This window comes from Phocoena phocoena, chromosome 2 (assembly GCF_963924675.1).
Source record: "Phocoena phocoena chromosome 2, mPhoPho1.1, whole genome shotgun sequence".
NCBI classification, from domain to species: domain Eukaryota; kingdom Metazoa; phylum Chordata; class Mammalia; order Artiodactyla; family Phocoenidae; genus Phocoena; species Phocoena phocoena.
The window spans coordinates 598,111-613,147 of NC_089220.1; the positions used below are offsets into that span (position 1 = coordinate 598,111).

The 15,037-nt window shown below is 62.6% G+C and overlaps 1 protein-coding gene across 1 annotated transcript; it reads right to left on the bottom strand.

Annotated features, from left to right (window-relative positions):
- Window positions 1-10,172: 10,172 nt before the first annotated feature.
- On the bottom strand, window positions 10,173-11,444 carry ZBTB42 (zinc finger and BTB domain containing 42). The gene has a single exon (XM_065872811.1). It carries the CDS (start codon window positions 11,442-11,444, stop codon window positions 10,173-10,175), a length of 1,272 nt encoding a protein of 423 aa, XP_065728883.1.
- Window positions 11,445-15,037: the final 3,593 nt, after the last annotated feature.

Consider the following 15,037-nt stretch of genomic DNA (forward strand, 5'->3'; position numbering starts at 1 on the left):
CTGTGGGGTGGGAGAGCAGCGGGAGGGGACAGACCTGGACGCGCGTGGGGATCTGTGGAGGGGCCGCTCTCCAGTCAGCGAAGGGGAAGGTGGACACTGCAGTAAAGTGTTGCTTATGTGAAGAGTGAGAAGGTTGGATCCTCAGCTGAGCATGTACCAGTTAAAGCGAAAGTATTGATCAAAGATATAAGTGTAAAAGAAGTGAAACCGTAGAAATGCTACAAAGGACTGGGTGCATTCCTTAGCCTTGGGGTAGAAATGCCTGTGGGAACGTGGGCAGAGGGGCTGAGCACAGGAAGGCAGGGAACCTCACATGTAACAAGAGAAACGCAAATAAAACGAGTCCGAGAGGCTGCTTTTCACCTGTCAGATATTTTTAAATCCCAAAGTTTGATACCACACCGGGCTGGCAAGGTGGTAGGGAAGCAGGTGCAGGGGGTGAAGGTAGGTGCGACCTCCACGGAGGCAGTTTGGGCCTGATGGGATCATAGGTGCTTTTACCTACTGGGAGTGTACTCCGAATACCCCCTGTGCAGAAGGGTGCACGATCAAGGTTATTAGCCGAAGCGCTGCTTGTGACACCGAAAGCCACTGACAAATAACAGGGTCAAGGAAATTTTTGTGTGCTGACCCGGGAAGGTCTCTATGGTCCTTTTTTAAGTGAGAAAAGAAAAAAAAAGCAACGTGCAGAACAGCATACATAGTATGCCACTTTTGGGGGGTGATAATGGGGGGAAAGAATATTTGCCTGTATTTACAAAAGAAACAATGGAGAATACACACAAGAAGTCCCCTGCCTCTGGACATTTAAGCCGTTTCCAGTGTTTTGCTACATTGAACAACGCTCGGATAAATACTCTTATATACATAAGTCGTCGGCACATATGTGAGCCTATCTGTAGGATAGCTTCCTAGAACTTCTGGGTCCAAGCACTCATTGCCATTGTGACGTGGACAGCAGTTGTCAAGTCGCCCTCCACATCGGACACGTGCCAGCGTGCGCCCTGCCCGTCATGCCCACAGCCTCCCCAAGGAATGGTGGTACCAGGCTGTTATCTTCGGCAGGCGGATGCAAAATGTATCTGTATTTTTTTTACTCTGAACATGTATTACGGGGGACTTCCCTGGTGGCGCAGTGGTTAAGAATCCGCCTGCCAATGCAGGAGACACAGTTTCAAGCCCTGGTCCGGGAAGATCCCACATGCCGCGGAGCAGCTAAGCCTGCGCGCCACAACTACTGAGCCTGCGCTCTAGAGCCCGCGAGCCACAACTACTGAGCCCGCATGCTGCAACTACTGAAGCCTGCACACCTAGAGCCCGTGCTCCACAACAAGAGAAGCCACCTCAATGAGAAGCCCGTTTACCACAAGGAAGAGTAGCCCCCACTCACCGCAACTAGAGAAAGCTCGCACACAGCAACGAAGACCCAAGGCGGCCAAAAATAAAATAAATTTAAAAATTTGAAAATAAACGTATTACGGAAAGTTTCAAATACACAAGTGTCTTTTAAGTACAATAAACTCCCTGTACCCGTCAACCAGTTTCAGCGACCACCCTCTTTCTGCCATTCTAGTTGTGTCTAGACCTTCACCTGCTCTTGTCCTCCTGCAACTGCTTTCGTCTTGACAGTACATGCGTTGAAATGCACAAAGCTTAATTGTAACTCTTGACAAACGCTACACCTGCACAGCACACCCCCAATAAGCTCTAGAAGTGTCCGTCACCCCAGAAGGTTGCTTACATCCTGCCCAGTCCGTCCTTCCCCTCCGCCCAGACCCCCTTGGACAGCTGTTCCTGCCCTCAAGCTTCCTGCCGTCAGTGTGCGTGGCCGGCTGCCTTCTCCCCTCCGAACGGTGACGTTCACCCACATGGCGCCTTACTCGCTGGTCCCCTTCGGGTCCGTTCTGTGCCGTGGTGTGAACGTGCTGCCATCACGTTCACAGACATTTGGGCTGTTTCTAGTTTCCAGATAATAGGGAAAATCCACTGTGAACATTGGAGTCGGGTCCCTTTGTGCTCACGGGTGTCAGTTCTCCCGGGCTGCGCCCTGGAGCAGAGCTGGCCTCGGTGAGAAACGCGATCCCTTTTGCACGCAGCGTGGGAGCGTTCCGGAGGCTCCAAGTCCCCCACCCATGCTTGGTGGTGTCGGTCGTTGAGTTTCAGGATGGGCGTGTGGTGATGGCTCGCTGTGGTTTTATTTCACACTCTTCCACGTGCCTCTCAGCCATTTATGTGTGTAACTTCCCTTGGGACGTGCCTCTAGACCCTGCGGCTACAAACGCACATGTCTGGCTGGTTGCAGCTTCTGTTTTTCAAGGATGGGCTCCTGTCCAGTTTCTGCCTGCTTCACTCACTCTCCAGTGCCTTCAAGGTGTTATTTAAAACATATATTTTTGTCCAGCATTTCTGACTGTCGTCAGTGGGGGTGGGCGGCAGTCCAGCCATGGTCCGCCAGCATCGCAGACGCTGTGAGATTCATTTGCATGTCTCTCTGTTACGATACCGTTATGAAGGAGGTCAGGCAGAGCCATCAGGCCTGCCTTTTCCCTGGACTCCACAGCGAAGGGAATGTTTACAGCCGTCCAGGTTCTGGTTTTGCCCAGGAGTCTGACAGAAAAAGAGGGCCAGTGACTCAAGGTCTGTGCAGGGGGAGTGAGTAAAGAGGGGGGCAGGGCGGGAGACGTGGTGAGAAGATGGGCAAGGTCAGTGGGTTCACAACCACGAGGCCGAAGAATTATTACTGAGAAGCTTGATCAGGTCACCGGGGAGCAAGGGAGTCTGATGTTCAGATCCCAGAGCAGATGCTGTTGTTGGTGGTGACGGAGCCAGGAGTGGGCCTGGGGGGCGATGGAATAGGCCTGGGAGCCCAGGGCAGGGAAGACACTGCGTTTCCTGCACAGGGTTGAATCTCAGAGGCCTTGGCAACTGGAGAGGGAGATGGCGGAGGGGAGACAGGCAGAGGTCCCAGAGGGGCAAGGATGGCACGAGCCTCCAGAGGGCTGGGGTCTTGTGAAGGGCGATGGGGACACATGTGCTTCCCTTCCTGGCCCGGCTGGTGGGGGCTGATGGGAGAAAAGGCTCATCCGTGCCCCCTGAAGGAAAGCAGAGTCTGCGCGGGATGCTCAGGTGGGACCAGGCGAGGGACCGCCCTGGGGAGGAGGAGTCTGCCCTGCGATGGAACGAGGGCGATGGCGGCCCCTGTTGGGGGGTGTGGGCAGAATGGTGTCAGGCCTGCAGGCTTTTGAGGAGGGCGATGTCCCCAGAGCTGTGGCTCTGAGTGCCAGGCGGCCCACAGCCCATGGGTTGGAGGGCAAAAATGGAAATATCAACAAATGTCACTGACAAAAAAACTGCAGTGACAAAAAAACTGCAGTGACAAAAAAACTGCAGTGACTCATCTGGATCCGGGCAGAGCCAGGCTGGGATCTGGGCCTCCCGGCTCCTAGGCCAGGGTCCTCCGGCCTCCATGCCCTTCTGAAACACCAAAGGTGCGGGTTGGACTTTGTCCCCCAGCTTCACATGTAGAAGCCCTGACCCCCGGGACCTCAGAACGTAACTGCATTTGGAGATGGGTTCTTTACAAAGGTAATCAAGTTAAACTGGGGTCACTAGGGTGGGCCCTAATCCAGTCTGACTCACGACCTTATAAGAGGAAGAGATGAGGTCAGAGACACGCACAGAGGGACGACCACGTGAGGACACGGAGAAGACGGCGTCTACACGGCACGGAGACAGGCCTCGGGAGAAGCCAGCCCTGCACCTCCAGGATCTGGGATTCCAGCCTCCAGGGTATCAGACAGTGATGCCTGTTGTCTAAGCCCCTGCCTGTGGTGCCGTGTGACAGCAGCCCTAGCAAACTAGTACCACCAGTGAAGAAACCAATGACAAGCTGTGATATTATGGTTTATAATAAGAAATACAGGGAATTCCCTGGCTGTCCAGTGGTTAGGACTCTGCACTTTCACTGCCGAGGGCCCGGGTTCAATCCCTGGTTGGGGAACTAAGATCCCCCAAGCCACGCAGCGAGCGCAGCCAGAAAAAAAAAAAAGAAATACATATTTGGTCTTCGTCCCTGTTTCTGGCACAGAGCCCCTAAAACCCTCGGCATTTCCTAAGTGAAGAGAGTCGTCAAGGTGTCTTCTGTTGTGTGAATGAGGTGACTGGAAGCACCTGAGGGTGGGGACTGCTTGCCAGGAGAACCAGCCACGTGATGACAGGGGTGGAACTGTCAGTCCCCACCCACCCCACCCCCCATCCCTGACCTCTGGGGAGGGGAGAGGGGCTGGAGGTGGAATCAACGGTCAATGGCCAGGGACTTCCCTGGTGGCGCAGTGGGTAAGACTCTACGCTCCTAACGCAGGGGGCGGGCTCGGGTGAGATCTCTGGTCAGGGAACTAGATCCCAAACGCATGCCACAACTAAGGAGCCTGCGAGCTGCAACTAAGGCCCGGTGCAACCAAATAAATAAATATAAAAAAAATCAATAGCCCATGTTTGCATCAGTCATGCCCACACATGCAGCCTCCATGATACCCCAGAAGGGTGAGGTTCGGAGGGCTTCCTGGCTGGTGAGCCCGTGGAGAATAGGGGAGAGTGGCTCATTCAGGGGGAGCCTGGAGGCTCACACCTTTCCCCACACCTCGTCCCGGCACCTCTTCCGTCTGGCTCTTCCTGAGTTATATTCTTTTATAATAAGCCGGTGATCTAGTAAGTAAACTTTTCCTGAGTCCTGGAGCCACCCTAGCAAATTAATCAAACCCAACGAGGGGTCGTGGGAACCTCTGCTCTATAGCCCAAGGGTTAGAAGCACAGGTGACGACCTGGCGTCTCAAGTGGGTGGGTGGTCTTGTAGGGCTGAACCCTTAGCTGTGGCATCCGAGCTTTACCTGGATAGATAGTGTCGGAATGGAGTTGAATTGTAGGACGCCCAGCTGGTGTTAGAGAATTGCTTGCTGGAGGAATGCGAACGCCCCCCCCCAACACACACACACACACACACACACACACACACACACACACACACACACAGAATGGAATTGGGTCCAGAACCTAACTTTCAAGGCCTCAGCTGTCTGCTCAAGGAGGCAAGGGAACAGGTTTCTCTTTACACAGATTTCTGTTCAAATTGGTGAAAACAAACCCATCTGGGTCCAACTCAGGGAGGCGAGGCCCTGCCCCCGGATTTCGCGAGATCCCTCAGGTCACTGACTTCTCTGCAGGGCTACCCGCTAACCTGGCCGGAGCCGGGGTCAGGGGGCCTGGACACTGTCAGCCCAGCCAGTTTCCTCTCTGAACGGCCCCTGCCCGGCCCCCGCCCTCCTGCCAGCTGTCCTGGACTCCTCGGTCCACGTCGCCCCCCCCCTCCAGAGCCCTCCAGGGGCCGAGCAGGGACAGCTGCGGGGGGTGCATGCGGGGTGGCCCAGGAGGCCTGGGGCCCAATGGCGACGCTCCTCCAACTGCCCTCCCGTCACACTACGACGACCCAGCATGGCCAGCACTCCAGGGACTGGCTTGCCTGCTCCGTGGGGCACTGTGGCCAAGCCCTCCACCCTCCGCCCTGGGTGGGCATTGTCAGCAGCAGCGCTGCCCGTGTGCCCATTGGACGGTGCCCCAGACTCCCCTCAGCAGCTGTCTGCCATGCCTCGGTGCCTGTTCTACAAGTGAGGACACGGAAGGGGGGAGAGGAAGGGACCCGGGGACGGGGACCGAGGAGGGCTTCTCTCCGTGCTGGTGCTGGGAGGCCGGGTGGCCTGCGTCGGGTGGGGAAGGCACAGACATCTTCCTTTCTGAGAGGGGGGTGGGGGGTGGGGGGGGGAGGGGGAGGGGACTGAGAAGGTCCTGGAACTTGAGGGCGCAGGAAGCGGGGCGCAGATGCTGCGGCGCCACTGGGAGGACGTCACCGTCTCCGCCACTTCTCGGCTTGTAGATATCGAGCACCGGGCCCTCAGCTTGGAAACTGGCTTAGATGAAGGGTAGTTTCCGTGGGGACCCGCCACAAAGGCAGTGGTGGTGGTGACCGTGGACGTAGGGGAGGAGGGGGAGGGGAGGTAGAGTGACCATGACAATGACAATGGCCGTGCAGGGTCGGGCGTTGAGAAAGGAACCACGCGGCTGCCGTGGGAAGAGGAGTGCCAGGGGACCAGCCGAAGCTGGGAAGCAGGGCTGGAGCCGTGTCCGAAGCCTGTGCGTCTGTCCTCGGGTGTCTGAGGATGAACCTCCCTCAGCAGCGGGGATGAACCCAGGGAGGGGCGGGACCAGGTGCGGGGGGAGCGGGCAGCTGGCTGAGCCCCCTGCGCAGGATGGAGGAAACTGGGGAGGGAGGCCTGAGGCTGGCCAGAGCTGCCCTGGCCTCTCCCTGCCTCAAAGCCGGTGGCTTCCCCGGAGCGCCCCGGCCGTCACAGCCCTGCGTCCGCTCGCACACGACCCCTCGCTCTGACGCCCCTGCAGCGGCGGCCCTCGGCCTGGAGCACCCATCTCCGCGTCCACCTGGAGCGTCCTGAGCGCTCACCCTGCCAGGGGGCCTTGGGGAGCCCATCTTGCCCCGGAGTCCGACCCTCTGTACTCTCCGTGGGCTCCTCCGTACCGGGGGCCGCGTCCAGCACCGCCGGTGTTCCCGAAGTCTGTGCAAAGAGGGCCTGGCTTTGGGACCGCGGGCCAGCGGGCCCCTCCACGAGCCTCCCAGGGGCCAGGCTGGATGCCCTCCCCCCACCCCAGGAGCGGGGGCGACAGCTTCGGGGGTGGGCGTGTCAGTGCGCAGAGTGCGAACGCGGCTGGGCAGAGCCGCCGGCGGGAGGGGTCCCGGAAGCCCCTCCCTAGTCAGCTCTGCGCCCAGGCACATTTTGACTGCCCTCTGCCCCTGCCCGGCTGGCACGGGGCTCTGAGAAGGCCTGGGCTGAGTCATGGGCCCAACTGGGAACATGACAAGGCCTCCCTGCAGGACAGTGGCTTAGGTCCAGAAGGGAGGCTCCTAGGAGCCAGGCTGGGCCAGGGAGGGAAGGTGCCAGGTACAGCCTCCCAGAAGCAAGGCCTTGCACTTGGGGTCAGGACTGGGGCGGCCTCGAAGCTTGGCCCAAGAACCAGCAGCCCTTCTGGCACCAGCTCAGCTCGGGGCAACTTCTGGGGACCTCTAGGAAAGCAAGGTCCCCCCGCCCTGCCCTTGGGGTCTGTCTCAGCTCTTCCTGGAGGGTGTTTGGCCAGGACTAGGCCTGGGACACACATAAGGCCATCTGCCATCTGTCCCAGGCCTGGTGAGGGAGGCACAGCTCCCAGGAGGCTCAGGGAAGCACCAACTTCACGCCCCTCCATGAAGCCGCGGGGTGGGGGGTGGGGGGCCCTGGAACACCCGTACACACCCGCCCATCAGCCCGGGCACCAGCTGGGCTGGCTCAGGGATCCTGGAACCACCAAGGGGCCAGGCCCGCCCAGCCACCCAGCCAGCCTGACCCCCCGGCCCTCTAGACATCAAGCTGGGCTCCACGGGGTGGGGATGGGGGGCAGCAGGCGCACAGCCCCCTCCCAGGCCTGCCCACCTCTTGTGAGGACCCATCCCGCCCAGAGGGAGGTAGAGGTACAAATGAGGTGTGGAGGGAGGGGAGAGGGCACAGGGTGGGCTCGGGGAGGGGAGGGGGGTGGGAGAGGGCAGGGGAGCTGGGGCTGCCTCTGAATGCAGGGGGACAGGAAGACCCAGAACCACAGGACTGGGAGCCTCAGATCTGAGTCCCAGGGCCTGCGGGTGCTCAGAAGTCACCCCAAGCGAGAAGCCACGAGGCCTCTCACCAGGTCCCAAGCCGCACCCTGCTCCCCGGGACTCCCCTCCCCCAATTCAGGGTTAACGGGGTACAAATCTGGGGAAAGAGTGTCTGTCACCTGTCCACGCCCTGCCCCAGTCCACTCCACCCATGAGACACAGCAGGTGGCATCTGGGACGGGGCGCCCCGACTGCCCACCACCCCCACCTGGGTCCCCCGCAAGACTGGCAGTGCCCCCAGTTCCCACATGCACTCCTGTCCCCAGGAATAATCACGGCCATCTCCACCTGGGGTGGGCTTTATTACCACTGTCACTGAGACGATGATGAGAACATGGGAAGACAGCACTGATTTCCAGACCTTCACAGCAGGCGGGCACGTGCACACAAAAGCTCCCGCGGAACGCTAGGCATCAACTGTCCTCTGGGCACCCAGAGCCACCCCCCAGGGGCAGGACAGCAGTGACCGAGGGGCGGGAGGCTGGGCCGCCCGGGAGGACCCCACACAGCAGGCTCCACCCGAAATGCATTTACACACGTCTGTGCTACACGATGGCACGCGATTAGCGTCTTAAATATACTTGTGTGTGTATGTATATCTATTTTATCTGAACCGCGTCACCTATTAAATGTAAAACTGACCACTTCTCTGTACATTAACTTCACAGTAACTGTTTGCAAAAGACAGTGAATCCAGTGTTGATAACTCGGGGCAGGCTTCCTGCCCCAGGAAAATCAATTTCTTCCCCGGTGGAAACTCCTTGGGGAAAACCAGGCCCGGTGCTCACCTCCCCGCTGCCTGCTGGGGTGGGCGCGCGGCTGCTGGTCCGGCTCAGGCCCCGCCTTCGCTGGACACAGGTGCCCACACAGGCAGACTCACACACACACACACACACACACACACACACACACACACGGAAATCCGGTCATGAAGCACATGATGCCAAGCGTGAGGTCCCACCAGCCCTTCCAGAGGTGGGGGGGGGGGGCGCAGGACAGGCAGAAGCGGAGGTCCCCTTCCCCCAGCTCTCTCTCTGGTCCGCAGGCCAGTTGCCCACACACCGGGAGAGCCGAGGGCTCGCAGGGAGACGGTCCCCGCCTGTCCACCTGCTGCAAAGGCCAATGGTCTTCTCACTCCAGACCAGGCAAACAAATAAATACGACATCAAGTGTTGTCAGGGGCCGAGAAGATCACTTAAACTTGAACTCTGACCTCAGCACCACTTCCAGTCACAGCAGAAAGAGCCCATGCAGCCTGGGGAAACCAGGAGCCCAGGTGGCTCTGCCACCTGCGGGACTCCCAGAAGCTGGGGCAGCCCCACCCCTGCCCACCCCTTTGGGTTCCAGCAGCGAGCCCTGCTGGGTGAGCAGGCAGGCAGGGCGGGGTGCTCCCCACCAAGCACGGATGTGGTGGCCTTTTGCGTTTTAGGAGCTTCAGCCCAGAGGCCCCCCCGCAGCCCCTCCTCGCGAGACGGCTGCTCTCACCCAGGCCCCGCCGTAGGGAAGGGAATCGCTGCAAACATGGCTCCTGGTAAAGACAGCAGCCTTCGGCCCCCCTGCTCAGTGCTCTGGAAATGACCAGCAGCTCCAGGGAGACCCTGAGCGGGCGAAGTGACCTTCGAGGTCAGGCCTACCGCTGGCCTGCGGTACTCAAGGCGGGCAGCTGCGTTCCCAGCCCCCTCAGTCCCGCCCTGGGGAGACTCAGAGGCGCCCTGGTGAGCGGCATGGCCCATCACCCACGGGCAGACATCTGGCAACCTCCGGAGGCTCCTTCTGTATCTAAAGAGAATCGTTTCCAAGTCCCCACTTTCTCTGCCCTGCGATACGCTGCGGTCAGGGCCGAAAGCTCTGGAGGGCCGACCTGCCACCCCAGCGCCGGTAACTCGCAGCTTCTGCTGCCCTGGGGACCCTGCTGGGGCCTGCACCCCCGTCACACCAGCTGTGCCCTGCTGGCTCTCACTGTGCCCGGGGCCTCCCTCGCGGGGGCTTCCACTGCCACCCACCAGGAGTAGCTTGTTCCATCAGAGCTCCCTGTCGGGGTCTCCCACTGGCAGCAGCTGTGAGTGTGCATCCATCACCGAGCGTGGTGCCAGGCTCGCAGGGTACCCCTGAGCCTGCTGGGGAGCTGGTCCGGAAAGCCCCGGGTGGAGGGTCAACGGGCCTGCTCGAGCTGGGGACACGCCTCGGGACTGGCTGAGGGGACGGAGAGGAGGACGGTGTCTGGTCAGGGCACGGCCGGGAGCAGAAGTGAGTTGGCGGAGGCACAAGGCTGGAGAAGAGCTGTCCGTGGGGCTCCCAGTCGGCCCAAGTCTGAGGCCGCGCTCCCAGGGAAGCAGGGCTCTTTACCCCCGGCGGGCCCAGCCTCAGGGGCTTCACCCGCTGAGCTCTGGCCCCTCACACTCCATCCTCACCCCTGCAGCGAAGGTCACACCAGCAGGGACTTGACCAGGCCACAGTGGAACTTGCGGACGTGGCGGTAGAGGTCCCCCGACTGCGTGAAGCGGCGCTCGCACCAGCGGCAGGCGTGGGGTTTCTCGCGCGTGTGCACCACGGCGTGGCGGCTCAGGTTATGCGAGTACTGGAAGCTCTTGCCGCACTGCACACACGTGTAGGGCTTCTCGCCCGAGTGCGTGCGCTCGTGCCTCTTCAGCGTGTAAGTGCAGGAGAAGGTCTTCCTGCAGAGCGGGCAGGTGGGCGCCGCGCCGTCGGGCGAGAGCCGGGCGCGGCCGCCGTCCCGCTCGCGGAAGTGGGCGCTGAGGTGCAGCTGCAGCACGTGGGCGCTGGGGAACAGCTTGCCACACAGCGGGCAGAGGCAGAGGCGCCCGCCCGGCCGCAGCACACCCTCGATCGCCCCCCGCTCTGCCTCCAGCTCCAGCTCCCCACTGCCCACTTCGCTGACCGCCAGCGGCTCCAAGCCTCCGGCCAGGCGCTGGGCTGCAGGAACACAGGGCGGCTGCAGGGGGCTGTGGCGGCACCGAGGGCTTCTGCTGTCCCCTTGCTCGGACAGCGAGTCTGACTCGTCCTTCACGATCGGCTGGGCCCCTGGCTGCATCCGGCTGCAAGGGGGTGTCTGGAGGACGCAGGGTGGGTGGATTGGCTCCCGCCTCGGGCCAGGCTTCAGCGACAGGTCCAGGGCCCGGTCTGACTCTCCAGGAGCCTGCCAGGGGGGAGGCCCCCGTGCCAGTGGAGGGCGCGTGGCCTTGACCCCAGCGGGAGGGAGCCTGGCCTTCTGGGCGGCTGGACAGAGTGCAGGGGACCAGGCAGACAAGGGGCCTGGGGGCTGGCCAGGCAGCTCTGCCCCAGGGGCAGGCGTCTCCAGGGGCAGTGCGCGCTCCTTCTCCCTGAGCCTGTTCTTGCAGACCTTGACGATGTCGTACATGTGCAGGTAGCTGGCCGCGGCCAGGACGTCCTCGATGGGCAGGCTGCGCAGGTCCAGGCGGCCCTCGTACATGAAGTCCAGCAGACGGCCGAAGGCGGGCGCCGTGACGATGTCGCCGTTGAGCCGCACCGTGTCGCGGCTGCCCGCGGGCCGGTCCCTGTAGAAGAGATGGAAGTAGACGCTGCACGCGGCCAGCACGGCGCGGTGGGCCGGGAAGTGCGCGTCGCCCACCAGCACGGTGCAGTCGCACAGGAAGCCCAGCTCACGCTGCTGCCTCAGGCGGCCCAGCAGCCGCCCGCCGTGCTCCGGGAACTCCATGCCGCCGCGGTCATCACCTGGGCACAAACGGGACTCCCGTGAGCGCGCCTGGTGACGCCGCGGCCGCCGCTCACCCCCAGTCGCCCGACCAGCCCCCAGCCCTTCCCGGGTGCGGGCAGCGCGGGGAGAGGGGCGCGGGGCTCCGCGCGCAACTGCCCGCCTGGAGCCGCCCTGGGCACCTGCCCGGAGCAGGAAAAACTCGATCGAAAGTAAACAGGAGCCGCTCCGCCGCGGGGGCGGGTCCCGGGACGCGGGCGGAGGGGGCCGGAGTCGCGCGAACCTGCGCGCGTCCCCGCCAGGAGTGCCCCTCCCCGCCAGGGCGCCTCTGAACTTCACTCCCGGGCGGCCGCCTGCCGCGTCCCCCGACGCCCGAGTCGCCGCGCCACCGCCACCCCCGGCCCGCGCCCCCGCGCCGCCTCCAGCTGCTGCCCGGCCCGCCAGATGCAGCCGCCGCCGCCGTGGGCCCCATTTATGGCAGCGCGGCCGCGGGGAGCGGGCCGGCGGGCGGGGCGGGCAGAGCCGGGCGCCCGCCCCCCGCGCTCACCTCCGCCGCCCCGAGCTCCTCTCCGGCCGCTGCCCGCGCCGCACGCCCTCCCCGGTGCCGCCCCGGCGCGCGCGGAGCTGCGGGCAGCGCGCCCCGGCGGGGAGGGCGCGGGGACGGGGAGGGCGCCGGGCGGGGCGCGCTCCAACTTGGCTGGCCGGGCAGCACCCGCCGCTCGCCCCGCCCCGGAGAGAGCGAAACTCTGGGCGGGGGCTGGAGGGGGCGGGCCGAGGCGACTTCCCGGAGCGGCGGAACCGCTGAGGTCACCCACGCCACCCCTTCCCTGTCCGCCCCGCCCGGCCGGGCCCCGCGCGCCGCCATCTGGGGCGCTGGGGTGGGAGGGGACGCGGGGCGCGGCGCGGGGGGGGGGGGGGGGACGCGGGGCGCGGCGCGGGGGGGGGGAGGGGGCTCTCTCGCGATACTTGCCGTCTCGTCCTCAGGGTACCCCCCCCCCGCATGGGGTCCCAACTGCGCCCGTCTGTTAAGGGACCCCTTCCGAGGACCAGCTCCTCTCCCGGCCAGCGCTGAAGCAAGTCACCCGAAGGCACAGACGGGACACGGCCTCCTGCCACCTCGCGGGGCGCCTGCCCTGGGATGGAGCAGGGGGAGTGGGGGGTCGTAAATATGGCAAAGATGACACCCCCTTTTCGTTGAAAGCCTCGTTTTGAATTCAGGTTAATTTAGCTGGGACCCTCTTCCAAACACTCAGCCGGGTTCTCGACCTTGGAGTCTTGAACAGAGAACTCTCATCTCGTCAGCCCACCCAGCAAAGCCTCTGCTGGGAGCCAGGCGCTGAGTGGTGTATTGGGAAAGCATTGGGGGCTGGGCACGTCCCAGAAGAAGTGATGGGGGTGAGGGGACCATCGCGGTGATGGAGAGAGAGGAATGTGCACCCAGACCCCAGAGCCAGCGGGAAAGCGTTCAGGGAGAGGAGACGCCTTGGAGGGGCTGGGTTGGCGTCCCCCGGGGCTTGGTGATTCAGGTGCAAGGGCACCGTGAAGGTGTGAAGGGACACCCAGATCTGCTGTGTGAAGGAAAGAGCCCGAGAAAAATAGAAGTGGCTTTGGAGAGGTTGGGGCCCCTGGGAGGGGTGTGCTGTTGGTGGGGGTCTTTTCCCAGCCACCCCGGGCGGGCACTGTGGGCCATTGCTCAGCTCTTCACAGCAGTCCTGCTAGTCAGGTGCTCTGATTAGGACACCTGTTTAGGTGGAGGTTCGCTAAGGTGCCCAGGGCCACACAGCAGGCAGCAAGTTGTTGAACCAGGATTCAGATCTGGCAGTGTCCTCAATTCTCACCTGCATAGCCCAGCAGCCGGGGAGGAGTAGAAAGGGGGCCTTGACCAGAAGTGGGGGTGGTCTTGGGGGAGGGGCTGGATTACAAAGGCTGGGACCCCACTGGCCAGGTGTACCAGGGCAGAGGAAGCAGCAAGAGGTGTGGGGAGCCCTCCAGCATGCCCCTGCAAGGCTGGGACCCCTGGGAGGAGGGGGTTCCTGGCTGTGAGATGGGGTGGGAGCCCCCAGGGATCCTGTTCAAACCCTGGTGGGGTGGGGGCCTGAGGAGTGGCCAGAGGCCCCAGGGCCCACCGCAGTTAGGACCGAAAGTCTGAGGGAAGGAAAGCCACATTCTTATACTAAAATACTCTTCCTTATCTACCTGAAATTCAAACTTGACCGGACAGCTTGCATTTTTATTTCCTAGGTTCGGCGGTCTCAGCTTGGAACCCTGGACTCACACTGCGCTCAGAGCCACAGAGGCTGCCCTGGCTCCCATGGCCCAGGCGCTCTGGGGATCCCTTCCTGAGGAGGGCCAACCTCCTCCTCCACACCCACGCCCCCCACCCCAGCGGGGGGAGCTGATTTCAAGTCAGCTCAGAGTGAACCCGGAGGGGACTGCCTCCTGCATCAGAGCCCTGCCCCTGCCCCCTCCCAGCCTTGGGCATGACCCTTAACCTCTTCAAACCTTAATATTCTCACCCGCAGAATGGGTAGATTAACTGCGGGGCCTGGCACACAGCAGGACTCCAGGCCCTTTCACGGCCAGTCCTCAGGTTCCACACTCTTCTCCCCGGAGAGCCCTTCTCGGCTCCTCCCCAGTCCTGTCTCTGCACCAGCGTTACCCCCTGGGAGTGGTCCTTCCTGATCACCCCCGCTCAGGTCCCCCCAAACCCACAATCTCCTCTGTGGCCTTAGCCTTCTCCAGAGTGCTCCCCGTGTCAGTGTGGCCTCGGCACCCCCCACTCCCCGCTGTATCCTCGCTGCTAAGAAGTTGGCGTGGCACAAAGTGTGGGTGCAGTTGTGTCTCTTGAGTGAAAGCGGGGCAGAGGCATCTGTGCGGGATGTCCACGGGTGCCACCAACCTAATCCCACCTCCCCAGCCAGACGAGGAGTGAGGCCCTGGGGCGGGCAGAGTGTCCTGGCCTGCCCTGCTTGGCTGGTGGGACAGAGGGCTCCTTGGGGCCCTGACAGAGGTTGTGGGGCATGGACAGGGATCGCAGCAGCAGCAGGGGACGCTGCCAGCAAGAGGCTGGGGTTGTGCTGGGTAGGGATGGCTAAAGGAGGAGAAACCTCACTGGGAGGAGGGGATGGGGGAGAGAGGCCCCTGCATTTTTCTGGTCGGAAGGTCTTAAGTCTTCCTGGAGTTAAGTCTTCCTTAAGGCCCAGGAGGGGCCATCCCAGGCAGCCCCGAGATGGCACTCGGCAGCTAGCAGCCCCCCGGCTCCCAGATCCCCTCTTTGGCCTGGTACGGTCTCGGGTACAAGGATGACAGGAGGCTGTCGCAGTGGTGGGGGGCACAGCTTCCCTGAACGCAGCCAGCCAGGCGGCCATCTGGCCCGGGAGCTGCCTGGAGGCCCCGCCCTGCAGCTGCTGCTGAGACTGGGCAGCCCGGGGCTCCGGCCCCTGAGTCCTGCCCGATGGCCGGCAGCTGCGGAAGGTGACAGGGCCGGAGGACCCTGTGCTTTAGGAGGGGGCAGGTGGCCTTCCTCCCCAGGGGCCGGTGCAGCAGTTTTTGTTGCAAACATCTGTTTAAGGGGCTCCCCCGCGGCCTGAGCCTCA